Here is a 27,074-nt window from a genome sequence, read left to right on the forward strand (position 1 = left end):
CAGCTCTTTCTGAAGCTAGTTTTACACTGGGGATTGTGACCTTAATAAGACCAGAGAACTTAGGGGGAAGGCAGCTTGGAAGAGAGAGGTGTAGAAATAAACGTCTTCAGCCCACAGTCTAAAGGAATGAAACTGTGCTGCCGGGGACCATGTACCACAGCCTGGTTCTGAGATGCCGCAAATGCAAAACTGCATCTTGGGCTTTCCGTTTGCTTTAGTGTCACAGTCAGAATAGCTCATTGAGGACCACACCATGTGAAATACAAAATAACTCCATCACAGTTCATAGTCAGCGAGCCACAAAGGAGCCTCTCGTCCCAGGCATAACGTCAGACCCATTCTCCTGTGAGGATATTGAATCTTTGTAGACATTCTCAAGAAATTAGTGTCTTCATTTTAAAGGTGAGAAAACTCAGCTTCTGAGAGGCAACAATCCCTTACCTAAGTAATGATGAGAGCTGAGATCAAACTCAGGATTACCTGGACTTTGAATTAATCCCAGGTGTTTTAGGGACTCCTAGACTTCAGAACTATAGAGTATCTTAATGAACCCAGTTTCTCTGTTTTGCCTATGAGACAAAATGAGCTCAGAGGGGACCAGGCATCCTGCTCAAGACTCCTGTGTAAAAACAAAGGAAGTCACTGAGTCTTACAGGGTGAAGCCCCAGCACTCCGTCTACACTGAGTGAGCACAAACCGTGCAGCTGGCATGGTCAGGAAAAGAGAGGGAAGTCAAGAGGGCAGGACTCCCTCCCCCCCCCCTACCGTGGCCCTTTAGAACCCCAAAAGCATACACAGAACTCTGTTTTTCGATCCCATGGGATCCCTGCCAGGCTCCTCTGTCCGTGGAATTCTCCAGGCAAGAATACTGGAGTGGGTATCCATTCCCTTCTCCAGGGGGATCTTCCCAACCCAGGGATCAGACCCAGGTCTTTTGCTTTGCAGGCAGATTCTTAACCACTGAGTCACAAGGGAAGTCCATCTTTAGACCAGATCTTCTAAACTGCACATAGATGGGTAACTAGAGTTACCGTCACATCAGTAATTGTTCCAGAAAAAATGGGGGAAAAACCTAAAGGAGATCTAACTTTCATCCAGTGTTATCATGTCTCAGATAAATATATAACTGACATTTACACTCCCAATTCCACACATCAGAGGAAAAACCTGAAGGTTTTGGCATCACACCAGGGTTTGCTTCCAGATTGGTCGGTTGGTAGCCAGGGAAATGCGAAGCTTGTTTCTGCCTGTGCAAAGTGGAAGCAATCCTACCTACCTCACAGAAACACTGATACTCTTCCCCCACACCTGTTCCCTCTGTTCCCTGCTTTTGAAGGACAAGATCTACTTTTAGAATCATGGAAGGGGAAGTTTACTCTTCCTGAACAAGAGGAGAATTTTGGATTAATGGTCTACTTTGTCCTCAGAACATCCCTTGGAAGCTTTGTCAGATTTTATCCCTTCCCTTTTAAAGATAAAAAATCGAAACCTGTTATTCCCTGCTTATTACACCGTAGAGATGCTGTAGTCATTGTGGGAAGCATCTGACTGGAGGAACACCAACGTGAGACTTGGACGTGAAGCCTTGACTCGAGTCCTGGTTTCTCTGTATCTAGACCCGTATGCGAGGCATCACCATCACTGCCCTCTTACACCAGAAGTGGGATCTGAAGCGGGGTCAGAAGGGGAAAAGTCTTATTAAAAGTCTTCTTTGAATGCAAGGATGTCACAAGAGACCGATTCTGAAATCTACCAGCCCCTTGTATAAAGTTTTATCTAATAAACCTATTACTTTGCGTGTTTGGGAAAAATAATCTTGTTTGAGTGTGTGTTGAAAACGAAATTACTCAATGTTTTCCTTGATTGTTTTCTTTGTGTATAGACTACCTTAATGTTGTGGCTGTTCACCTGTTCAAGGAGAGGTGGGATAGCAACAAAGTGGACCACCACACCGACAAATACAGCAATAGCAAGCTGATTGTACGTAGAGGACAGTCTTTCTACATTCAGATCGACTTCAATCGTCCCTATGACCCCAGAAGGGATCTCTTCAGGGTGGAGTATGTCATTGGTGAGTGCCATGTGCAAGCTCTATTCATGACAGTCACGATACCGTGGCTCATAATTGCAAAATGGTACAGGTGTATTTCCTGGAATCATCCTTTAACAGTTGGCTGGAACTGGGATTAATTACATCCAGCGCCTGTACCACTCTACACTCTAAGGTGGGTCTGATACCATGTCAAACATCAATAAATCATTTGCCTAGTCAGGCACAGATCTGGTATAATAAAAGTGAGCACAATTGGCATAAACTGTTAATGTATGTAGAGAAAAGCATACATTGCTGATATATATGCAGTTTAATAACCTGTAAAACAATGTGGCATATCTGTTTATATTAAAAAGACATATGTCCTTTGACCCCGCAATTTCACCCTTAGAAATCTATACCAGTGATATTTAAAATCTTAAAATTCACTTTTAAAAAGTGGGCATTATTTACTGCAGCATTGTGTATGGTGACAAAAACATCCTAAGAGTAAACAACTTTCAGTAGTGGAAGGGTTGAAAATCCTGTGACAGAGTCACATAATGGATTGTGACTAAACCAGATGACTTCAAGAGAGGTGGTGAGAAAACAAAATATGGAAGAGTGCACACAAGATCTATGTATGTGTGTGTAAATGTGCACGTGCACAGATCAGTAAAGTATTGTGAGTTCAGAAAAAAATTATGAAGCATACACATCGGTGTAGATGTAGGGTCCATGGTGGAAATATGGCCAAAATGAAGGCAAGAGAAGCAAAAGGAAAGGGAAGCAAGTAGGAAAAGGAGGGGAAAGAAAGTGAGCACAAGAGAACTATATGGAGTCATCGATGTAAAATCACTAATCTGTAGAAATAAGTATCATTCAAAGTATTACAATCACAACTAAAAATGCATCCTGCCATAGGAAAAAAAATCTAAGCCTGCTGATCACTTGAGGAGTATGGTTTGTGCTTACTTGAGCTTACAATGTGAACTCGCACATAAATGTGGGGAAATTGTTTGAAGAGAGAAGAGAAGGGGGAGAGGAGAAAAGAGATGCCCAAGTCAGAATAAAAAACATCGGTGCAGCGATTGAGTTCTACAAAGAATTGTTTGTTATCCCAATTGTGCAATAAGAAAAGGGAAAACTAAATTAACCGTTCTTGTGTGTTAGGCAAAGTGAAATAACACAGTTTAATTACATTTAGGGAGTAGACTCTTATTGTTAATATTTTTTAATAACGGGTACTTCAGGTGAGAGAAGAATCCACAGCTAATTTTTAAACAATATTTTGAAATATGAAGAAAATTTATTTTTGTTTCTTTCCCTAAGTTCATTTGTTTTTCTTTTGTGTGTATGAGTGCATGCTTGTGAGGACTAGATATGATTAAAATGCCCTTGACACATTTATAATAAGAGGATCACTTCACGTATGTCAATAAATACCTACAGTTTTCTTTCAACTTAATGGGGATTTTTTGCCTTCATCTTTATAAGCAAATATCTTGAGCAATGAGGGGAGGATAGGGAAGCTTAGTCCCTAAACTGGATGTGTCGGATCTTCTCCCACAATCACTCATAAAATAATTATAATAATGAACGTCTCAGGAAGAATAAGATGACTGTCTTAGATCTGGTTTCCAGGATACAGACTCTGAGGAGATCTGTGTGAAACGAGATTCCTGGGGTGCGGTCTCGGGGTCAGCATCTGAGCAGGAGTGAAGGGGTCAGTGTCAGACAGAGAGAGGAGCTGAGCTCCGGTGAACAAAGGCATCAGTGGGTCCCACAGTGCCCTCTGGAGCTGGGTTGTGTCTTCAGGGTTGTCCAGTCTTGAGGCAAGGGCATAGGCCTTTTATATTCTAGCACGGACTGTCATTGACTATAAGTTACCCCCAGGGAGGGGGTACTTAGTGTAGCTAGGTCTCTGTGGCTGAGGGTAAACCCCTGAGAGCCATGAGCCACCAGCACTCCCAGCATCAGGGACAAGGATGCCTCCATCCTAAATGCAAACGGTCTGGACAGTAGACCACAGCATCCACTGCAGTAAGCACTTAGTCTTGTCTTTTTATAAAAAAAAGACATAGTACTACATTTGTTCCTTCAGCAAAAAGGTGAGGGAGGAAGCATAGCAGATTTGCTTTTGACATAAAAATCTGCGTATTTTAAAAATCAGTACATCTCACATAACTCAATGTCAAGAAAAAGCATTGAATTCAATCAAAAATGGGCAAAAAGACTTGAACAGACATTTTCCAAAGAAAACATAGAGATGGTTCCACAGGCACTTGAAAAGAAGCTCAGCATCTCTGCTTCTCAGAGAAATGCAAATCAAAACTACAATGAAGTATTGTCCTACACCTATCACAATGGCCATCATCAAAAATCTGCAGATAAGTGTTGAAGAGGGTGTGGAGAAAAGGGAGCCTCTGACACTGTTGGTGAGAATGTGTGTTGGTGCACCCACTGTGGAAAACAGCATGGAGCTTCCTTAAAAAGATTTGTAAAACAAGGACTACCAAGTGATCCAGCAATTCAACTCCTAAATATATAATCCCCAAACACTGGAAAACACTAACTTGAAAAGACACACACTCATCAGTGCTCACAGAAGCACTATTTGTATACAATAGGCAAGATGTGGAAGCAACCCAAATGCCCATCAACAAATGATTGAATTAAGATGATTGTGTGTGTGTGTGTGTGTGTGTATGTGTGTGTGTGTATGTATATGATAGTGGAATATTACTCAGCCATAAAAAAGAATGAAATACTACCATTTGCAGCAACATAGATGGACCTAGAGAATATTATGCTTAGTGAAATGTCAGCCAAAGACAAATACTGTATAATATTACTTATATGTGTAGAATCTAAAAAATAATACAAATGAATGTATATACAAAACAGAAACAGAGTCATTGACATAGAAAAAAAAGAAACCCTTGTGGTTACCAAAGCAGAGAGAGAAGAGGGAAGAGACAAACTAAGGGCCTGGGATTAAGAACCTGCTACGTACAAAATAGGTAAGCAACAAGGTCTTACTGTGTAGCAGAGGGAACTATACCCACGATCTTGTAATAATATTTAATAGAGTATATTCTGCAAAAATAGTGAGTCACTGCACAGTACACCTGTAACTCACACAGTATTGTAAATCACCTCTACTTCAATTAAAAAAAATAATGATTGCTATGATAAGAAGAGACAAGTACTGAATATGGATCAGAAATGCAATTAAGTGGGCAGGTTTGTATGTACAAGTGTGCTTCACTTTCAGGAAACCTAGAATGTGACAAAGTGATTTAAAAAACAGAAAAGAGAATACTTCATAAAAAATATGGGACTCATAAGAGTCTTCAAACATTTATCTTAGGGTGTTTAAAACACAGATTTATCAACCAAGATCAATTTATGTACTATTTTAAAGAGTGTAACTATTGCATAGAGAGACCTATTGTCTTATTAAAAATACAGAGAAAATAACCACATATATGTGCTTCCAGTTTGCATTTCTTTGTTATTGCTCCTTTTTCCTTCCCTGTGATTTTATATAAGCTGAGCTGGGTTGCCTTAATACCCTGGAGATTTCTTTTGTGGCTGTCCTCAGAACCTAGGGTCATGGGATTTATTTATAAGTGATTCTGCCTTCAAATTGAGTTTCTTTCTTTTTAAATATTTAAGTAAATAGCCTCTCAGATGGTCCCAGATTTAACCCATTGCATGCTGGTTTCCCCAGGCAGAGAAAGAAGGTGGGCATGAAGCTGCTGCCCCTCCTGGGCTGGCGCCTCCCTCCCTCGTGCTCAGAGCTTTGATAGCTTGTTCATTAGTGGCTGGCAGTGCACAGCTATCTCTGAGTCACGTGGGAGGTGTTAATGACCTTGAGGAGGCGGGTATGTCTGGAACATGTGCCCGGTCGTCTGTGGGGCCTTTTCCCTCTCTCCACCTCTGAGCCTGCAGCCACCGCACATCATGGAAGGCTGGGGGCAGAGCACTAATTATACGTTTTGTTAGTCTGGAGCTGGAGCTGTGAAAACCTGGGAAGAGCCTGCGGTGTTAATATGCTGTGGCTTTAGCTCGGGCTCCCTGCTTGTTTGCGACTTCTTTGAGACAGAGTCATTCCGGGGAGAGGATTTGCAGCTCTCTTCCTCTCCAGCTCTCCCTCTTCAAAACAAAAAGTTTCCCCTGCCCAGTGAGCCCTCCAGATTGGCTGCGAGGTCCTCGAACACATTTCTTTCTCCCGGGAGTCCAGTTGCAGGCGCACAGGGGCATTGAGGCCAGCACCTCGGACACTCTCTTGACCTTTTTAGCACTTCCACGGCTCTCACAGCTCCAGGCTTCGTATTTCTGGGCCCCGCAGAAAGCAGAGGGGAAGGATGGTGTCCAAAAAACCTGCTCCTCTTATCAGAACAGCAGAGTTTCCCCCTAAGCCCCAGCAAGCCCTTTCTGTCTCATGTACTACCTTACCTGTAAGAGGAGCTGTGAAGCTGGTCTCCAGGACAACTAAGCTTGGCTGCTGTAGACACCCAGGAGTGTGTGCTGGAAGCCCCTTCAACCCAAGAGTCCAAAAGTGCAGGCTTTCCTGAGGACAATGATGGAGGTCATTCATGGTCATGGTCATCACATGCCCGAGCAAGAATGGGACCCCAGGCACCGCACATATTCTGTGTTACTAATCCCACTAAAACACTGAAATAACCTCTACATTTCAATATTTCTATTTCATCTGTGTCTTTTTTTATTAAAAACACACATACATATTTGTTTGTTTATTTGATGCATATGGGATCTAGTTCCCTCTGTGTGCTGCTGCTGCTGCTGCGTCGCTTCAGTCGTGTCTGACCCTGTGCGACCCCACAGACGGCAGCCCACCAGGCTCCCCAGTCCCTGGGATTCTCCAGGCAAGAATACTGGAGTGGGTTGCCATTGCCTTCTCCATCCCTGTGCGTGCCTGCTCAGTCATGACCGACTCTTTGCAACCCTATGGACTGTAGCCCACCAGACTCCTCTGTCCATGGCCAGGGATTAAACCTGGCCCCCCTGCATTGGGAGTGCAGAGTCTTAGCCACTGGACCAACAGGAAGGCCCCTCATCTTGAGTGCGTGTGTGCACAGTCGTGTTCGACTCTTTGCGATCCCGTGGACTGTAGCCCACCAGGCTCCTCTGTCCGTGGGATTTTCCAGGCAAGAATACTGGAGTGGGCTGCCATTTCCTTCTCCAGGGGATCTTCCCGACCCAGGGACTGAACCTGTGTCTACTGCTTGGCAGGCGGATTCTTTACTACTGAGCCTCCTGGAAATCTGGTGAGTTTTATCTTAAGCCAGCAAGGGTGTCAGACTGATATGTATTCAGGATGGGAGTGACTTGAACGATTCTTAGGGGATTTGAGGCTGGAGAGGAAGTGCTCAAAGGAGAGAGGGCGAGAGCCTGAATTCAAGCACTGGTTGAAGAGTCGGAGCGGCGGGGTGGGACTTGGGAAATGTGTAAGAGACAGAAATCTACTGGACTTGTGATTGGTAGTCTGGGTGGAGTGAGAGGGAGGTAGTCAGATACAGTTCCTAGGCTGCTGGCCCGCGTGCTGCTGACGATAGATGCTGGCCTCCCCAAATGAGATAAGTGCTTGCCTGCTAAGTCACTTCAGTCGTGTCTGACTCTTGGTGATCCTATGGACCAAAGCCTCTTACATCTCCCGCATTGGCAGGCAGGCTCTTGACCATTAGCGCCACTTGGGAAGCAGAAATGAGGGGATGGAGGAGATTCAGGAGAGAAAACCTGAGTGAGAAGTAGCACTGATGCTGGTGACTCCCACTGACAACTCGCTTACAGGCTCAGGTACCGAGCAAGGGCGCTGCCCTGGGTTGTGCTCATCTCCATCTTCTCAATGATTAAGGGGCTCACTCAGCGTCACACCTGGAAAGTGCTGGGGCTGTAATTCGAACCCAGGCATTCTCTCCTAATCACAATGCATAGGACCTGTGCCACTGAAACAGTAGAGGTATAAATGAGGTTCTGTTTGTTCCCGCTGAGTTTGAAGTAGTAATACTAGAGGGACTTCCAGGTAAATATGTCCAATGGATGGTCCCATATATGATTTGGAAGCTTAGGGGGGAAAAGTTTGGGTAGGATATATGGAAATGTGGATATCGTTCATACATAGATCATTCAGAAAAAGTGAATCAAGGGAGAAATGGCTGGAGGCTCAAATTCCGGGGGAAAATAATTTTTAAGGAGTCAGTCCAGGAGCTGGCGCCCCCGGAGGAGATTAGATAAGTGGAAGGGACACCAAGGAGGGGCAGTGTCACCAAATCCAAAAAAACTGGGTGTTTAAAGAGGAAATTGTTTGATGTTTTTGGAAGAGAAGAAGATAATTTAGATAATATCTAGAGAAGACTGTGGGTAAGAGGCGGGGTATCTTGGCTTGGGCGTCTGTTTCAGTATTGAAGGTACTTGAACTTGCATGTAGACAGAAGAGACGGAGCCAGTAGAGGAAGAGTCCTGAGGACTCAGGAGAATCTGGAAAAAGCAGAAACAGCTTGAAGTGGCTTGGCTGAGGGGTTGATGTGGCAGAAAAACTCCTTATCTTCTGAGGATGTTGGGAAAGAGATTGGGGGTGGGTGTTACTCTATTTGGTAGAGAGATAGGAAGCTGATTATCGTGACCTAGAAGATGAGCAGGTGCTGCAGGAACTTAGGGAGGCAAAGGACCATTTTCATATCAGAGGGCATCACCCAAGTCCTTTAAGACCAGATGCCCCCGTGGATTCGGGGCTTGGACAGTTTAGGGGGCGTCACCAGCTTTGGTGGTGATGGACATACTCAGTTTCTCTGCTGAGAAATGTTTTGCCCCAAATCACACAGCTGGTAAGATGTGGAGAAATGTTCCCTAGCCTGTGCTCTTCCCAATATTTTATGAGGCATTTTTGATGAGAATGGGTTACCTGTTCCATCATTTTAAAGCAGCATGGATATGGGATGTCATTTCAGGTTTTTGCTGCCGTGTGTTTCTGCATGGCCGGTCAGCATGCTCTTTCTCAAGCACCTCTGTGAAGTGACTAATAACGGCAGCTGAGAATCTAGGACAGTATTTCCCAGAGTGTGCTCTCTGTGAATACCTGTCATGTGAGATGTTCCTTGAAAAAAAAAAAGGTTCTGTGGTCAAACGCATTTGGGTCACACTGTGTTTCATGCCTCTTCTTGGAGAGCTCCAGCACACATTGGTGTATCACAGGCCCTGAGGAGGCACATGGTCAAAGAAAGACAGCATCTCCTTTAGCCTGACTTTCCCAACTTTCCTTAACTCCAAGCACTACTCCATCATATTTTCATTTTTATAATACCCTTTAGTAAAATGCAGAACTCACTCCAGGAAATGCTGGACTGCAGTGAAAATAGCCTTTATTCTGTAGAATACCGAGGCAGATGGGCAGATGGGTTTGTAGTCACTGTGCTCTGGCAACCTAGCAGAATATCTGCTTCTTTTACTTTTTGACACTTAAGATTTTGTGCCAAAATAACTCTGTCAATTTGGCATTAATATTCAGTAACTTTTCAAAAATGATTACTTTCCTTTTTCATATTTATATATTTACTTTCCATGCTTTTATTTGGCTTCTTTTATCATGAAGCCAATTTGCTTTCCTTTTGAACGTGTTTATTGAACCCTTACTGTAACCTTGCATGTGCAAAGCACTACATTGGGATTGGAGTAGTAAGATATGTTTATACTTTGCCCTTGAGAGTCTGGAGAGGACAGCCTGAACACTAGACGTTGAGTTCAAGGCCAACCTCTTGGGCAAGATGCCTGGAAAGCACCTTGGGAGAGAGAGGTTGTGTGGCTAGTTGGAGGAGACTCCCTGGAAGTGCTATTTGAGCTGGATATCAAAGGAAATGAAATGAAATGAAAAGATGCTTGCTCGTTGAAAGAAGAGCTATGACAAACCCAGACAGTGTATTAAAAAACAGAGACACCACATTGCTGACACAGATTCGTATCGTCAGTGCTATGGTTTTTCTAGTAGTTATATGTGGATGTGAGAATTGGACCATAGAGAAGGCTGAGCACTGGAGAATTGATGCTTTTGAACTGTGGTGTTGGAGAAGACCCTTGAGAGTCCCTTGGACCACAAGGAGATCCAATCAGTCAATCTTAAAGGAAATCAACCCTGAATATTCATGCAAGGACTGATGCTGAAGCTGAAGCTCCAAAACTTTGGCCACCTGACATGAAGAGCTGACTCATTGGAAAAGATCCTGATGCTGGGAAAGATTGAAGGCAGGAGGAGAAGGGGACAACAGAGGATGAGATGGTTGGATGGCATTACCAACGCAATGGACATGAGTTTGAGCAAACTCTGGGAGATAGCAAAGGCCAGGGAAGCTTGGTGTGCTACAGTCCATGGGGTCACAGAGTCAGACACGACTTAGTGACTGAACAACAACAACCAAAGGATAAATAGAGGCTGACCCAGTGGAATGGGAAAAAAATGGGAAAGGTCAGTGGAGAAAAAAAACCTTGGAAGGATATTGACAAACTTGCATACCCAGATAAATCTCTATGGAAGAGTTTTAAGCTGAGTATTAAAAAATCCAAGTTTCTAATTTCTGGATTACTGTGGCAGAATAAGGAAGATAAATTGGAGGTGTGAGGTAATTGTCAGGGATGTAAGAGACTCAAGGGGACAATCTTACTAACAGATGCCAAGGTGAGTGTGTGATGCACCAATCTGTATGACTTTTCCTCTAGTAAATTGATGTGTTTTTTTTTCTTTGCATAGTCAAGTCTTTAATAGTAAAGTCCGGGTGGCTCAGCCGTCAAGAATCCCCCTGCCAATGCAGGAGGTGAGAGTTTGATCCCTGGGTTGGAAAGATACCCTCAAGAAGGAAATGGCAACCCACTCCAGTATTCTTGCCTGGACAATCCCACGGACAGAGGAGCCTGGCGGGCTACAGTCCATGGGGTCACAGAGTGGGACACGACTGAGCAACTTAAAAACAGCAGTAAAGTGATGCCCTTTGGTCAGAGGAAACAGAGTGCGCTGCAGCGCCTGGTCCTTCAGGGTCATTTCAGGGGTGAAAGTTCCTCTGATAAAAGGGCTGGGAAGTAGCACAGGGGAAGGGAGAGTTTTGGAGTCAGAATCCTAGTTACACCACGTGGAACCGTGATGGTCTCACGCGACCCCCTCAGTGACTGTTCCTCAACTGCAAACAGGGATTATAGTCCTTGAGACAGTTCCTCATGGACTGTAGGAGATAACGTCCATGAAAGCACATTTTTATTCTCATAACACAACTGAGAAGCGGGGTGGGTAGGAGCAAACCATGCTGGACACATGGAAACCGGAGTTCACAAGGAGTGAGGGATTTGCCCGGAATGGCGCGGTGATCGGGAGGTCCTCTGCACCCCACCTCCCTGCAAGACCATCAGAATCCTAGCCCAGTGGGCTGTCCACCTTGGCCCTCTAAAAGAGGACAGACCCATTGTACCAAGCTTGCGAGAAAGGGGTAAAATTAATCCTAGTTATGCCGTTTGGTGGATTAATTCATTTATTTTGCTCTAATCTCCTTGACTGTCCACCTGTAAGTGGAGACGTTTGCTGAGACATCAGACTGGCCTGACTCTCTTAGTGGTTTTCTGTGAGATCCACTTCTCTATTTTAACTCTAAATATGCCCTCTGTAATGCCCCACCCCATTTTGGGTCTGAAGGGAGGACAATGGAAGAGAAGGCTTCCACCTCTCCCTTTTAGGGTGAGCCCTTAATGACCTTAGCTAGAACCAGCCGCCTTGGGGTTGGCTCTCCAATGAAACAGTGTAACAAAATGAGAAAAGGCTGTCAGAAACGCCAAGAGGAGGCCACTGGGCTCTATCTTTTCTCTCCTGATAGCAGAGAAGAGGTAACAGTCACTGAACCTCTAAACAAAAATCTCCAGTGTCTGCAGCATCCATGCTGACAGCTTAATTAGTCAAATAGGAACCCTGACAAACCACAGACCAAGTTCCACCCAGAATCATGTGCCCGCAGCTCTAGCTGAAGTGACAGAGACCGTTAGTCTTAAAGTAGGATGGATTGCCATCTGCATTCTGGTGCCAGAGACCCACAGGGAGCCCCCTTTCCCTGCTTTGTGACCCAGTCCCATCCTCCAGAGCTTGAGATTCTCAGCAAACACTCACGTTGAAAGGGTACCAGCACTGTCTGTGTGTCTCGGGGCATCCAGGGTACTCAGGGGCCCCCCTACAAAGGCCCACGGATGCTGAGATGATACCTCACAGACGCCTGACTCCCTCCCTCCCTCCTTTCCGTTTCCTTTTCACCCCCCACTTCGCCTCCCCTTGGCTCCTCTCTATCTCCATACTTGTGTCTTAACATTAACCTCTCTCACTTATGAGAATTCACAACCTTGGCTAATTAGCACCCACATCATTAAAACTGTCCTCTTCCAGCACGGGTCATCTGAACTCCGGGGTTGAACAGTGTAGGCATCCCTGGTTTTCCACAGAAATCCTAAGAAACTCTTGCAATTTGTGAAGTTAGGGCTGACAAAAGTGCATGAAAAAAAACGTAACGAAAATGAATGCGCCCACTGTCATACCTTGCTCTTCAGTCTCCAGTCGGTGAAAAGAGAGAGCAATCAAGTGGAATTAAAACCCACTGAAAAAGGATGAAAGTGGACTAATTATTCATAATCTGCACCCTCTCGTTACTCCTCGAGCGTGTTGTAAGAGCTGATGAGGGAATAACTGGAAAGCTCTTGGAGCTCCTTAGTGATAGTTGGTTGCTAATAAGATGACCCAGTTATCAGCCTTATTTTGAAGATTGCAGCTGTATAGAAAAAGTGAAAGTGTTAGTTGCTCAGTCGTGTCTGACTCTTTGCGCCTTTATGGAGCCCGTCAGGATCCTCTGTCCAGGGAATTCTCCAGGCAAGAATACTGGAGTGGGTTGCCATTTCCTTCTCCAGGGAATCCTCCCAACCCAAGGATCAAACCTGAGTCACCTGCATTGCAGGCAGATTCTTGACCATCTGAGGCACCAGGGAAGCCCTGTCTGCATAGGAAAGCTCAATCTTTACAGCAGTCCTTAGGGAAGTATAACCTTTATAAAGTACTGCTTAATAGCAGCCAGAGCAGAACAGGTATCAGGGGACCACAAGACAACCCATAAATAGCTGACCTCTCTTTTGTTATTCTGTAGATAAGAAAAGCTTTCTTTCTTCTCATTGTCTCAGCCTCTCTGATCTTTTCTACCCTGTCTTATCATTTCTCTTGCTTCCATTTCAGTTTCTCTCTTGCTCTTTTTGTCTCTCTATACACACGTACACAGTGTCCTGGGGACGAACGTTTGGGTATTTCTCCTTTGGTTAGGAGAGTAACTGGAGTTAGGACCCGCAGGAGGTGGGTGCAGCAATCTTTGTCTGTCTGGAGGTGTTTCTTCAGGCTTCAGGGAGCTGAGCTGGATGCTCGACATACACGGTCCCGTCTCTGGCTGAAGCTTGCCTTAGCCCTGGGTCTTTGCTGTCCTGTGGGAGCTTCTTCAGTTTTGTGTCGACCTCCTCTCCAAGTCTTTTAAAGTGCCTTTATAAGACCTCATCTCACATCTGGTCCAGTGAATTTCTTGTGCAGAAACCTCTGCTGTATCTGGCACTATGAGAAGCGGGATTTAAAATGCCATTCCCATCTGTAAAGAGCTGGCTAGAGTTGGGATGAGAATTCTACAAAGAGTTAATGAATATAACTGTACAGTACATGTTCTAGAGCTGGGCTGTACCGTTGTCTACCAGAAGTATGTAATAGATGCTGGTTGGCTGGACAGTCAGGAGGGACCCAGGATGGAGTTGAAAAGTAAGGTCTCAGGACCAGGCAAGAGTCCCTGAGGAGGGGATCCTGAGGCATTGGGAGTTTCACAAGAGGGACTGGAAGTGTGCATGCCCCAGGCTGGGAGGATGGGTTCTTGGAAGTCCAAGAGCTTATTGTTCTGTGGATGTACACGTATTCTTTTTTTATTTTTTAAGATTTTTTAATGTGGACCATTTTGTAAAGTCTTTACTGAATTTGTTACAATATTGCTTCTATTTTATGTCTTGGATTTTTGGCCACAAGGCATGTTGGATCTTAGCTCCCTGACTGGGGATAGAACCTGGACCCGCTGCCCTGGAAGGGGGAGTCTTAACCCCTGGGTTGCTGGGGAAGCCCCACGTGTTTCTAATGAAGAGAAATCCTTAACTGAATCAGACCTCCCAGTTATGTTGGGGTTTGAGCCCTGCTCACTCTTGAGGCTCCCGGAGTGATATGGAGACAGCAGGGGTGTGGGAGACCCAGGCTGACAGGCCTGCGAGGGGTGCGCCTGCCTTATGGAACCAGCCTGCACTAGCTGGGATTCAGCGCTCAGGTCCCCTGCGGATGTGGAAGCGGCATCTGGATCTCTCCTCAGCAGTCACCCTCCTTCCTCAACAGCCCATTTCATCACGTCTCGAGCCCTGAAAACCTAGCTTTTGTCAAAGATCAGAATCTCATTAACATGATCAAATGCAATTAAGTCACCATTAGTTTTCGAGAACAGTTTAAAGGGGGCTTGACAAACGGTGCAGGGCTCGGCGCTCGAGAGGTCGGGAGAGACTCGAGTGATACCCACCCCCTTTATCTATTCACCAAAAATGCCTGTGGGGAGAGGGGAGAAGAGATGTATTACCCCGCTTTCCTGCTGATCTAGAGATTCTCACACTTTGAACCATGAAAGCAGCTTCACAGTTCGGGGGAGTAATGTGTAGACTGTTAATAAGATGGGTGGAATTAGCTGAGTGTTCAATCAGATCCCCTGGGCGACAGGGTGGGCACTAAAAGAAACTTGGAACAAATGGGGGAATAAATGGGCCAGAGTCCCATCAGAGTGGCTCAACCAGCCTGGACATCAGGTCCGAGATCATTCTCAGACATAGGTGATGGTCACAGTCGCAATCGACGTCATCAGAAGCGGAAGCCCAGACAGCGGTCTTCAGATGTATCGAGAATATTGCATTGCCCAGGGAGTGGCTCGGAAACAGTGATGCTGGGACATCCCCTGGAGCTGCTTTCCCTGGTGACACTGAACATCTCCACGCTGCACCCCATAAAAAGCCAGTGACAACTCACTCAGGGAAACGGTCTTAGCTCACAGCTAACGCGTGCGTGCAGTCGCTTCAGTCGTGTCCGAGTCCTTGCGACCCCGTGGACTGTTGCCCACCAGGCTCCTCTGAGTATTCTCCAGGCAAGAATACTGAAGTGGGTTGCCATTCCCTTCTCCGGGGCTAACAGCTAATGACAAGATTCGAATTCATTCATTCTTGCTTTAATTTTAATATCTGATATGACTAACTGCATTTCCTTTTACCTCCACAATTACTCCTCATGGAAATAATTCCCTAACACCTCAAATGAATAAATTGCCATAGTTAAATTCCATTCATTACATACAGTTTGGAGAGTGGATGGGTTCCTGTCTTGGCTTCCCATTCAGTGGGCCCTATTTGCTTCTGAGACCTTTTAAGAGCTCGGGTCCAGCATCCAGTCGGGGATACTAGGACCGGCCAGTAGTCAGGATCTGAATTCCACTGGCTCCTCCCTGGGGAAACAGACTGGGTGGGAGGGGCTGGGTTAAGGTGTAACCTGGGCAGGACAAATGAAATAGGGAGGGGGATGCAGAAGAAGGGGAGACACTGATATGGATTGAATGTTTTTGTCCTCCCCCCCGGCCAAACTCACATGTGTTGGTATTTGGAGGTGGCACCTTTGGAGAATAATTGGGTTTAGATGAGGTCATGAGGGTCTGGCTGCATGATGGGATATGTATACTTTCAAGAGGAGGAAGGAGGCTTCCCAGGTGGCTCAGGGGTAAAGAACCCACCTGCCAATGCAGGAGACACAGGTTCAATCCCTGGGTTGGGAAGATCCCTTGGAGGAGGAAGTGGAGGCCCATTTCAGTATTTGTGCCTGAGAAATCCCATGGGCAGAGGAGCCTGGCAGGCTACAGTCTTTGGGGTTGCAAAGAGTCAGACACGACTGAGCGCGCACACAGTAAGAGGAGGGAGAGAGCAGAGCTCGCTCTGCCCACCGTGTGGGGACCAGCAAGCAGGAGGCCGGCCGGACAGAGAGCTGCCTGGGACCACGCCTGCCCACCCCTGATCTTGCACTTCCAGCTTCCGAACCATGAGAGACAAACGTCTGCTACTGAAGCCACCTAGTCAGTGGCATTTTGTTACAGCATCCCCCACAGTCTAAGACAGACCTCAGAGAACGAGGATCTTTGGGGCCTGACGCTTCCTGCAGTCAAGCAGCTAAAGGAGGTGTGTGCAGCACTTCATGCTATGGTTTGACTTGGGGAGAAACACTCGTGCAGGATTTTTTTGGAAAGCAGTCGTTAGCACAGTGCTCTCAACTCTTCCAGTGAAGGTACCATGCTTTCCATCTGGACTTGCAAGAACTACTGTTATATTTCCTTGACCGGGAAAATACAGAGACAAACTAGCTTTCCCTCTCAACCCCATAACCTGCTCCCAAAGAGACAAGTCACATTTGAGGTCCAACATCTGAAAGTTAGGTCGCTGTATATGTTGTAAGTTCACTGGAAAAATTAGTGCACAGAGTAGACAAGAGCCCCTGATATTCTGAAGCAATTAACAAGACAAAAACAGCACTTCTCTGACTAAAATGATGGCAGTGAAGCAGTGGAGAGACAGCTAGGGTGGCATTTTCCACCAAACAACTTTTTTTATTTGTGCAACATATTTCCAAGTGATAGAAAATGACACACTGTCTCCATTACTTCCTTTCCATCATCTCAATCTTTTCTAACTTCCATATTTGTGAAACAAATTGCTTTAAACATGTCAAAGACACTTGAGTGGAGTGTTAGCCAAATTTTAAAAATAAAGATGATTCACAAAGACAGCATTTGTGTTTATCTCCATCATGGTAAAATTTCAAGAAAGAAATCACAGTCCTGATAATTTAGGGCAGAACATAAGGTAGTCATCTTCGGAGATGAGAAGGAAGTCTCTTTTTGTTCTGCCTCTTTTCCCTAGATTTTTATGGCACAGGGAACCTGGCCTCGGGGGAGCGCAGTTGTCCCTGCTTCAGGGATTTACTGAGTAGTCACCACCATATTGATTTCTTCAAACTTGGATTCCGTTTGTGTTACTATGCAAGGAGTTGAGTTCCTTGACATTTTGCTCCATATCGGTCCTATATTCTCTTGCACTTGATGCTTCTTGAAAAGTCAGGTCATATCTTGCCCCTTGTAGAGACAGGAGGTTGCCTAGTGCAAGATACCAAGGAGGGTTCCCTTTAGCACGTACTTTTGAAGAGTTGATATTGGTGTCCCAAAGACAGAAAGCTCAAAAAGCACTGCTCATCTTAAGAAACTTAAAGACCTACATCAGTGATGTTTTCTTTTTTTTTTTTTAAGGGGAAACTAAGCTCTAATATGAAATAAAAAATTTTAAAAAGGAGAATGTATATATACAAGATAATTGTACAAATGATGGCTACCCATGTTGTTCTGCTGTTTGCTGTTTAAAACTTTTTTTTTTTAATTTTGAAAGAAATTCTATTTTATAGAAAATTTACAAAAGTGATACAGAGAATTTCTGTTTTTCTTCCAGAACCACTTAAGAGTTTTCAACCCAATGTTCCATCATCACTGAATTCTTTAAATACTTCAGTGTGTATTTCTTATGGGCAAAGGCATTCTCCTGTATAACCACCAAAATCAAGAAAGTATAATTGATGTGTTATGATCATCTAATCTTCAGACCCCATTTGGGTGTCACCAGTAGCCCCAATAACATCCTTTATAGCAAGAGGATCCAGTCCAAAACCATATGTTGCATTTTGTTGTCATGTCTTGTCTCTAGTTTTTTTCAATTTGGAACACTTCTGTAGTCTTCTTTGACTTCGGTTCCTTGACACCTCTGAAGACTGTAATGCATTAATTTTGTACAGTGACTCCCAGTTTGGATCTGTTTGTCTTGATGCTTCCTTGAAACTGCTGTCAGGTTATGCGTCTTGGGCAGTAGTGTCACAGAAGTGGTTCCATGTTCTTCTTGGAGAATCCTAGACGGTTGCACATAATATTTGTAGATCTCCTTACTGATGGCGTTAATGTTGATTACTTGTCTATGGCAGAGTTCTAGGTCAGTGTCCTAGTCTGTTCTGGCTGCTGGAACAACATGCTACAGACTAGGTCCTTATAAACAAACCTCTGTCTCAGTTCTGGAGTCTGGGAAGCAAAATCAAGGCACTGGCAGACTTAGTGTGTGGTTGCGGATCTACTTACAGCTTCTCAGACAGCTGTCTTCTCACTGTGTACTGGCATGGAGAAAGGGCAAGGGGGTCTCTCCAGGGTCTCCTGTATAGACACGCTTGTCCCATTCACGAGAACTCCACCCTCATAACCTAGTCACCTCTCAAAGGTCCCACTTCCAAATATGTGGGACTTGTAGCGAGTTGTTTCCAAAGCGCTATAATACTATTGTTGTGCTTCTATAAGCCACCATGAAGCCGTATCTAGCACAATGTTCTAGCAGTGAGTATAAGTGAAGACTTTGTGTCTACAACATTTAAATTTTGTGGGGTTAATACAAATATTCTGTCTATAATTGCTGGGTTCCCCAAGACAGGAGATTTTGAAATTCGCAGACAAGAAGTTGACTAGGGAGTAATCTTGGGATTAACTTTTGCGAAGGTAGCAGACTTGGGCAGAGGAAGAAACTAAGCTTCAAGTAGTAGCAGCAAAGGCCTCAGCTGACCCTGCTGAATGAGAAGTGAAGACAGGAATCCATCCCCTCTCCAAACTGATGCAATGAATGAAATTCAACTATGGTTACTTATTCATGTAAGATGCTAGGGAATTATTTCCTATAAAAAGTAAGTATGGACATGTGAGGAAGTACAATGTCTTATCAGATATTAAAATTTTAAGAAGAATGGATTTATTAGACTCTTGCCATTAACTGTTAACTGATGTCAGTTCCCTTAGAATGAGCAGCCGAATGACTTCTTTATGGGGTGCCCCATGGCTGATGTTCAGCCAGGGAAGGGAAGCCCAGAGGAGGCACCAAAGTGAGGATCCTTCGGTTACACAGCAAACATTGTGAAACTTCAGAGTACATGCTCTGAATTTGGGGTCTTAGAGCAGTGAGAGATGTTTTAGACGAGATTCCCTCACTGTGCCATTTTCCAAAGGACGGGGCTTGGTGTCATTCATGAAAGACCAAATTGTACAACTTCAGTCCACAAATAACGAGGTACTCTACAATTTTAAAAAGATGTTAGGCAAATCAGTGGAGTTTTACTGATTTAAAAAGTTTACTGGAGGAAATGAAGGAAACTTGAAATATTCCTTAAAGCCTTGGGGAAATATCAAGAAGAACAATCTCCTTTGCCCATAAGGAGTCCCTGGCTGGGGCAAGTGGGTGTGATTCCTTTATGTCTGTGTGTTGAAACAAGGTCTTCTACATGGTCACTTATGTAATTGATGTATATCCACTGAGGTTTCCTAGGTAGCTCAGTGGTAAAGAATCTGCCTGCCAATGCAGGAAACGCAGGAGACGCGGGTTAGATCCCTGGGTTGGGAAGATCCCTTGGGGGAGAAAATGGCAACTCACTCCAGTATTCTTGCCCGGAGAATCCCAGGGATAGAGGAGCCTGGTGGGCTGCCGTCTATGTGATCCCAAAGCGTCAGACAGGACTGAGTGACAGAACTGAGCACGTACACACACAAGCAGGCACTGTGGAAACTTGGCTTGAGCACACTACGTTTTATGATGCTTTTCCATGTAATCAATGATCAGTTCATAAAGCAACTACAAACATCTATTGTAAGCAAACGAGCATCCACACATAAACACATGCATGAATTAATAAAATACAACATGCATGCCACTCTTTCATCCCTGAAGTTCTTTCTTTGTTGTTATGTCTTTAATAAAATCATCCTTGGCTCCACTAGCAATCCACTGCTTTTGGTTTATTGATCTCACATTAGTCTTCTGACTTGAATTACAGTCTCAACTTGGATATTTGGTTTTGAACTCACTGAGGACAGAAAGTATATCATATACATCTTATATACTCACCCTCGTCACCATCAAGTTAAGTGACATGACTTTGCTTTTACTAAGAATTAGTAAATATCTGTTTAAATAAGTGTTTATTGAGCATGTATTGTCGATATCCTCCTGCAGACTAATACCAATAATAAGACTGCCTCTTATTTCTTAGAAGCTTTCCATGTTGATTTTTGCTCTGCCAACAATTGGTTTACTCTCTGGAGATGTGACATCATTTAAACTTCTTGTTATGTATTACATTCATATTTGCATTCCAAAGACAGGCACATATTTTTTTAGAATTACCAATGATTTGTTCTTATTCCTATCATTGTTGCCATTACATTATTAACAAGAATCGACTGTTTTAGTGAAAATTTTATCAGAGTTCTGTTTGGCTTTTCAGCTAAACTTTAGATCTTGTCTTTGTTGGCTAATGACATTGCTTCTTAAATCTGCTAAGACCCATAAGCCTCAGGCTGCCTGCGTGATGGATATAGTGCAAACAAACAGATCTTTAGCTTCACAGAACTGGGATTTGCCGAGGAGATTTGGTTCCTATCAGAGAGACTTCCTTATGGCTCGCTTCCTGAAGCTGACCGAGAAACAGATAAGCACCCGAGCTTATGCATGGCCACGCAGCTGGTCCGTGATTCGTACTTTCACTCCAAAGTGTGTTTCCCACCACAACCCACCTCCAAACCTTCCTTGGGCTTCCAGAGTCCAGCTGGAGGATGGCAGAACCAGAGAGATGAGCTGAAATTGTTCCATAACAGTTGGAGTGAGGGGCGACTCTGTAACACCTTTAGCTGCTTCCCTCTCTGAGTTCAGGGCTTCCCTGGTGGCTCAGTTGGTAAAGAACCAGCCTGCAGTGCAGGAGACCCAGGTTCAATCCTTGCGTCAGGAAGATCCCCTGGAGAAGGAAATGCCAACCCATTCTAATATTCTTGCCTGGGAAATCCCACGGACAGAGGAGCCTGGTGGGCTACAGTCCATGGGGTCGCAAACGTCAGACACGACTTAATGACTAAACCACCACCACCATCTCTGGGTTTCTATCACACCCAACAGCTGTAAAGATCAGTGTTATAGAATCCCTCGTCACACATGGTTCCTTGTGGTAGGTCATCCCAACTACAGCTTGGCATGCTGGGGGTGCATAAAATGTAAGCGATTTTGTTGGAGGCGTCAGTCTTATTTCACCAACAAAGAGATGACCCTATCTCCATGTCGTTGATGTTTCCTCTGAATTTTGCCTCATGTCCTTTCTTCCTCTCTGTGCTGTTGGCAACACCCTAGGCCAGCCCCTGCCTTCTTATGTCCACATCATTACCTTGGTGGGTCATCTATGCACTTCATAATGTGGGTCCTCATTGGGTGTGGCCTTGTTATTTTTCTGAATCACTCAAAGAGCCTTGCCCAGGGCTGGTTTCATGTATATTTCACAGAAATACATCTTACTCCAAAAATAGTTTAGGAGTCTTAGTAAGGATTGAAAGTGAAATGAGGTAGACAAGACAACTTAAAGAATATAACTATCAAGAAATTACCAAAAATTTATTAAGCTTACTATGTTCCAAGATGATACAAGGCACCGGATGTACAAAGTTAGACAAAAGTCAGTCCCTGTCCTCAAGAAGCTTCCCCTTGCTTCTCTGGTTTGCTGAACAGGGAAGCCTGGCATGCTGCAGTCCATGGGGTCACAAAGAGTCAGACAGAGCTGAGCGACTGAACTGAACTGAGAGCCAAAGAATTAGCACCGCCAGGAAGCTTTCTTCCTGTAGGAAACATCCAAATAAATAAATACAAATAAGTAAATTTTGTATATATATACACACACATATATATTTAATACACCCTCTTTGGAAGAAAAGCTATGATAAACCTAGACAGTGCATTAAAAAACAGAGACATCACTTTGCTGACAAAGGTCCATATAATCAAAGCTATGGTTTTTCCAATAGTCATACATGGATGTGAGATTTGGACCATAAAGAAGGCTGAGCTCTAAAGAACTGATACTTTCAAACTGTGGAGAGTCCCTTGGACAGCAAGGAAATCAAACCAGCCAATCCTAAAGAAATCAGTCCTGAATATTCATTGGAAGGACTGATCCTGAAGCTGAAGCTCCAATACTTTTGTCACGTGATGCGAAGAACTGACTCACTGGAAAAGACCCTGATGCTGGGAAAGATTGAAGGCAGGAGCAGAAAGGGGCAACAGAGGTGGTTGGATGGCATCACCGACAATGAACATGAGTTTGAGCAAACTCTGAGAGCTGGTGAAAGACAGGGAAGCCTGGTGTGCTGCAGTCCATGGGGGTCACAAAGAGCCAGACACGACTAAGCAACTAAATAACAACGTATATATATATATATATATATATATATATATATATATATGTATGTATACACACATTCACACACACACACATCCCACTGGCAAGGTATTGAATAGAAAGCATAGGTTCCAAGGTCCTTAATGAATGACTCTCTGTTGAACATTTGTGTTTCTCTCATCTTAACTGTCATCATCCAAGATTATTATAATTTTTTTTGCCATTTTTGATTGTTTCTTTTCTGGTGCTGTTGCTTTGTTTTTGTAGTTAGTAACCTGATGTTTCTGAGAGTTATTCAGGGACTTATTCGGCCTTGTCCCCATGCATTCTCATTCCGTTCTAAGACTGTTGACGCAAGGCTTGCTTCCCTTTCCCAGGCTGCTGTGTTCACGCCTCCAGCCTTGCCACATGCATCATGCTGTCACGGTAATGCTTCCAGGGCCCATTTGGAAAGAGATGGATTATTTTGAACACGAAAGGTGTTTCTTGGGAAAAACAAATGAATCAAATGGAAAAATGAATTAACATCATGAAATTTACCTTCCCAGCTGGAGATATGATATATGCATGAGTTCCTTAGAGACAATCCTCTTATAAGAATTCACTATTAAAAAAGTCTGCAGGTATGTGGAGTCAGAGCTCAGCCTGAAATGTATTTATACATGAACGGAAAACACCCCTTGAAGGAAAAAGTTTAGAACTGTGAATGTTTGTTTCTTGTGAGGGACGCATGGAATTGACAACTGGTTGCCACAGGCATCTCGTTCCAGGGCTTCCAAACTCTGTGTGATGTTCTTAATGGGACTTGGTATCTGCAAAATACTCAATTCCATCCAGTGACATTTACTGGGCACCTATTCAGTACAAGGCACTGGGATATTCTACGGAGTTATAAAGACAATAAAATAATATCTTCAGCTCCATTTAATAAGAAAAATAGGTATTTAAGTTCATAAGGACGAAAAGTTTTATTTGGGATTTTCTGGTGATTAATTAAAACTCTCATGATCAGAAGTATTAAGTACAGCACAGGAAGAACTGTCAACTATGGCCACTTGACTTATAGATGATGTGCCCAAGAGATGAGAAACAGGGGTGCCCTGAGGCTCATGATTCTTTATTTCAGAGCACCAGGGAAAGTGACTGACGTGTGCCTACTTCAATTACAGGTTCAGCCTCCTCCTCCCTGCTGTGTCCTCCCAGGCTCTAGGTCAGAGTAAGGTGAAGTCAGAATAATTATATTAGCAACCTCATTTAACTATACCAACCGTACTGTAGGTGAGTTAGTGGGCTTCCTCAACTCCCTGGGACTCTGATCACCGCATAAGATGTTGTTTTTAAATGTAAATATATTCCAAGCAATCCACTTTCTAAAACATTAATTTTTTTAATGTGGCACACTCCTCTGTGGGGTACTACCTACGCAGGGCTTTGCGTGCAGTGTGTTCCCAGATCTATAAAATGAATGATTGAGACAGAATCTCCCCCAAAGTCAAAGAAGGCTGAGTTTGAGCTGGGGGTGGATTTCTCTTGCCCCCATGTGGATGGCACGAAAATGAAGTGGCCATACAACAGGCTCCGGCCCACTGAGCCACAGTTGGTAAAGAATAGAATCGTAAAGGAATGAAATATTTTCATCCTCTTCCTCCGGGTTCCAAGCAGTGAGGTGTTAAGGCAGGTGTGTCTCTCTGTATTCACAGGTATATGCTACATGTAAAGAGAGAGTCAGGTTATATGTAAAGAGGTCATGGCGACATGTGAATACAGGCATACAGTTCTGGCCAATTTTGCCTTACAAGTAGCATTTGTGTGGCCTCAAAAATGATGTACAGATGAAAACAAACATTTAAACTAAGACCATACATTAATTTCTAGATCACTTGAGAATTTGACACCAATTTTAGTTAAGTGCGAAAGAATGCAATTGATAATTATATTTTTTCATGGTTAGTAAGTGGTTCAATTTCAAAGACTATGTTATTAAAAACAAAATGAGAATTGTTTCTGGGATATTAAATTTCCTGCTTCTATTTTTCTTGCTTAGATTCTTTTTTAACCCAAAAGTTACACAGATTTGTAAAAACAAAACGTCTATCCAGGCATTATTCACTTTTAGCAAACGTGTGCACAGTAGTCACCTTTGGAGGGCTGAATTTCGCATCCAGATTTGGCCAAGGGTGGCTGGTGGGCAGTCAGGGATGTTGACGGATGGCCGTTCAGGAGCATAGGCTGATTGTGGTCTCTTAAACGTGCTACCTCCTGGAGGTGAGAGGGCTATTTAGCGAAATGAAATACTACTCTGTCACAACTTCCTCGCTCGTGGTTCAATCATGGAAAATTCTTCCCCAGCGCTGTCATTGACATCATTACACTCAGAATTAAGCGTGGTATGAGGGAGCAGCCAACAAGACCCTGCGGCACCATCACAAGCCAGGTCTTACAGGAATAATCAGCTTTTGCCCGCAGTGCATGTGAAAAGGCCTGCAAATCAGGGTTCTTTCCTCTCTCCTTGGAGTGAATGGAATCTCTCCCTGTTCCCCATTTGCCTCCACGCGCTGGTCTGGCACCACCCAGCTTGACCCAAGGAGCAGAGCTCCTCACACGTCTCCTTTCTCCCTTTTGCCACCGCTGTCCCCTTAGAATCCTCCTAAACCCATATCCACTGCAGCCCAGAGACCCTTTTTGGAAGCCCCCATCTACCAGTTACTAAGCCCTTGGGTTCACACTTCCGCCTCACGTCCCTCCAGTCCCGTCACACCTTCCAGTGTCACTCTTCTCTTGGCTTCCTTCATCTTCGCAAGCCCTCCAGCACCCTCCCCACCACCTCCCCAGAAGCAGCGACCTGCAGAGGAAAGAGAACGGACTTCCCAGCCCAGAGAGCTCAGTCCGCGCCCCGTGTCCACCTCTGCCTGGTGACACAAAGGTCTTGTGTGTGATAACCTCACAGAACCTCAGTTGCCATCTGTAAAAATTTCCTCACAGGGACCCCAGGAAATAAAACTTCATTCCTATCACATTATTCCCATCTCTATGTGAAGTGCCTTGGCAACACTAAACACCTTTTACAAAACTGAAATTGAACATTTTAGTTGAGTCCTGTAACACCAATAAAAAATTATAACCAACTTCTTATGTCTTCAACACTCTCTGGGACTGAGGAATTTAACTAGGAGGTTTTAAGGGAATGAAGTGTTGACCCAATCACAGTGCAGATGTTTGTTCCTGGTTTGGTAACATATTTCTCTTTGAAGAAAAACCAAGGTGATGGTATTTTCTTCTTAGCCCCAAGTCTTAGACACTGGTGGTGCTTTAGTTGGTAAGTCGTGTCCGACTCTTATGACCCCCTAGACCGTAGCCTGCTAGGCTCCTCTGACCGTGGAATTTCCCAGGCAAGAATACTGGAGTGAGCTGCCCTTTCCTTCTCCAGGGGATCTTCTGCACTGACAGGCAGATTGTTTACCACTGAGCCGCCTGGGAAACCCATAGCTTTAGGTACACTCTCAGAGTTTTTTTGCTGTTCTTAAAGGAGGCTGCTTATATAATTCATTTGAAAATGCCTTTCATCCTTTTTTTAAAAATCTAAGTCTCTCATTATGGCATAGATTTTCTCTCCGAAAGTTTATTTTTTACCAAACTTGTGTCATATTTAATACTTGTATTCTAAATCCAAGTCAGTATTTAGTGGCAAGAGCTGCCAGGAGTCACTGGAATAAATGAATCATGGTCTTGTTTAGCTGGCAAGATTGCATTCGATGTCCACACTCCAGCCAACGGGGTCTCCAAGAGCAACAGAGAAAGGGCGACCTATTCCCCGGGGCTGAGCTCGTACAGAGAGGAGCATATACAGGAAGTATGGGGACCTTTGGGACAAACAGCTTTTACAGGTGGGTCATGTCCAGGCTTCCCAGAGACTGAGCCCCGTGTGTTCCCAAGAATACCACCTAGACAACTATCATACCTTGGCAGAAAACCATTTTCAAAGCTTTATTGGATTTGTGATACTATTTATTCAGAGTGTTGATAAACGGACGCTCCTACAACAGCAACGCACCAAGGCTTTAATCTCTCCCCCCGGCTTGTGCTGCACGCACTGATTTACATTAAGATTAAGCACCTCACCGAATTACACAGGGGCAACCTATGCAGCTACCTCCTGAGAATGCTCTGTCTGCGACAGTATACCTATCAAAGAATCCTTTAAAGATCCCAGGAACTGGAGAAGCCAAAAAGAAGCATTATTTTTATTTGTTTTAATGTAGAATTCTCTACATGGTTTTTGTAAAACAATTGAAGTAAGTTTTCAGTAAGTTTCTTCTGCTTACAATCAAAATAATTTTCAGATGTATTAGTCTGATTTGTAATTTTCTCCATGTCTAGAATTGAATGCCTGATGCATTTTGGTAACGTTTGTAAATGAAACATTTGCTGCAGTTTAACATACCTAGCGGAGAAGGCAATGGCACCCCACTCCAGTACTCTTGCCTGGAAAATCCCATGGATGGAGGAGCCTGGTAGGCTACAGTCCACGGGGTCGCGAAGAGTCGGACACGACTGAGCGACTTCACTTTCACTTTTCCCTTTCATGCACCGGAGAAGGAAATGGCAACCCACTCCAATATTCTTGCCTGGAGA

The 27,074-nt window shown here is 44.2% G+C and overlaps 1 protein-coding gene across 3 annotated transcripts in view; it reads left to right on the forward strand.

Annotated features, from left to right (window-relative positions):
- Positions 1 to 27,074, forward strand: part of F13A1 (coagulation factor XIII A chain) — a 147,508-nt gene that overhangs the window by 13,286 nt on the left and 107,148 nt on the right. Inside the window, exon 3 of one of the 3 annotated variants that reach the window (XM_081523707.1) lies at positions 1,883 to 2,071. The exons of the other annotated variants lie outside the window; for them this stretch is intronic. Coding sequence (XP_081379833.1) covers positions 1,883 to 2,071 — 189 coding nt within the window. The remainder of the gene's footprint in view (positions 1 to 1,882; positions 2,072 to 27,074) is intronic. 3 annotated transcript variants of the gene reach the window in all.

Source organism: Giraffa tippelskirchi, chromosome 8 (genome assembly GCF_054371585.1).
Source record: "Giraffa tippelskirchi isolate mGirTip1 chromosome 8, T2T-mGirTip1v1.2.pri, whole genome shotgun sequence".
NCBI classification, from domain to species: Eukaryota; Metazoa; Chordata; class Mammalia; order Artiodactyla; family Giraffidae; genus Giraffa; species Giraffa tippelskirchi.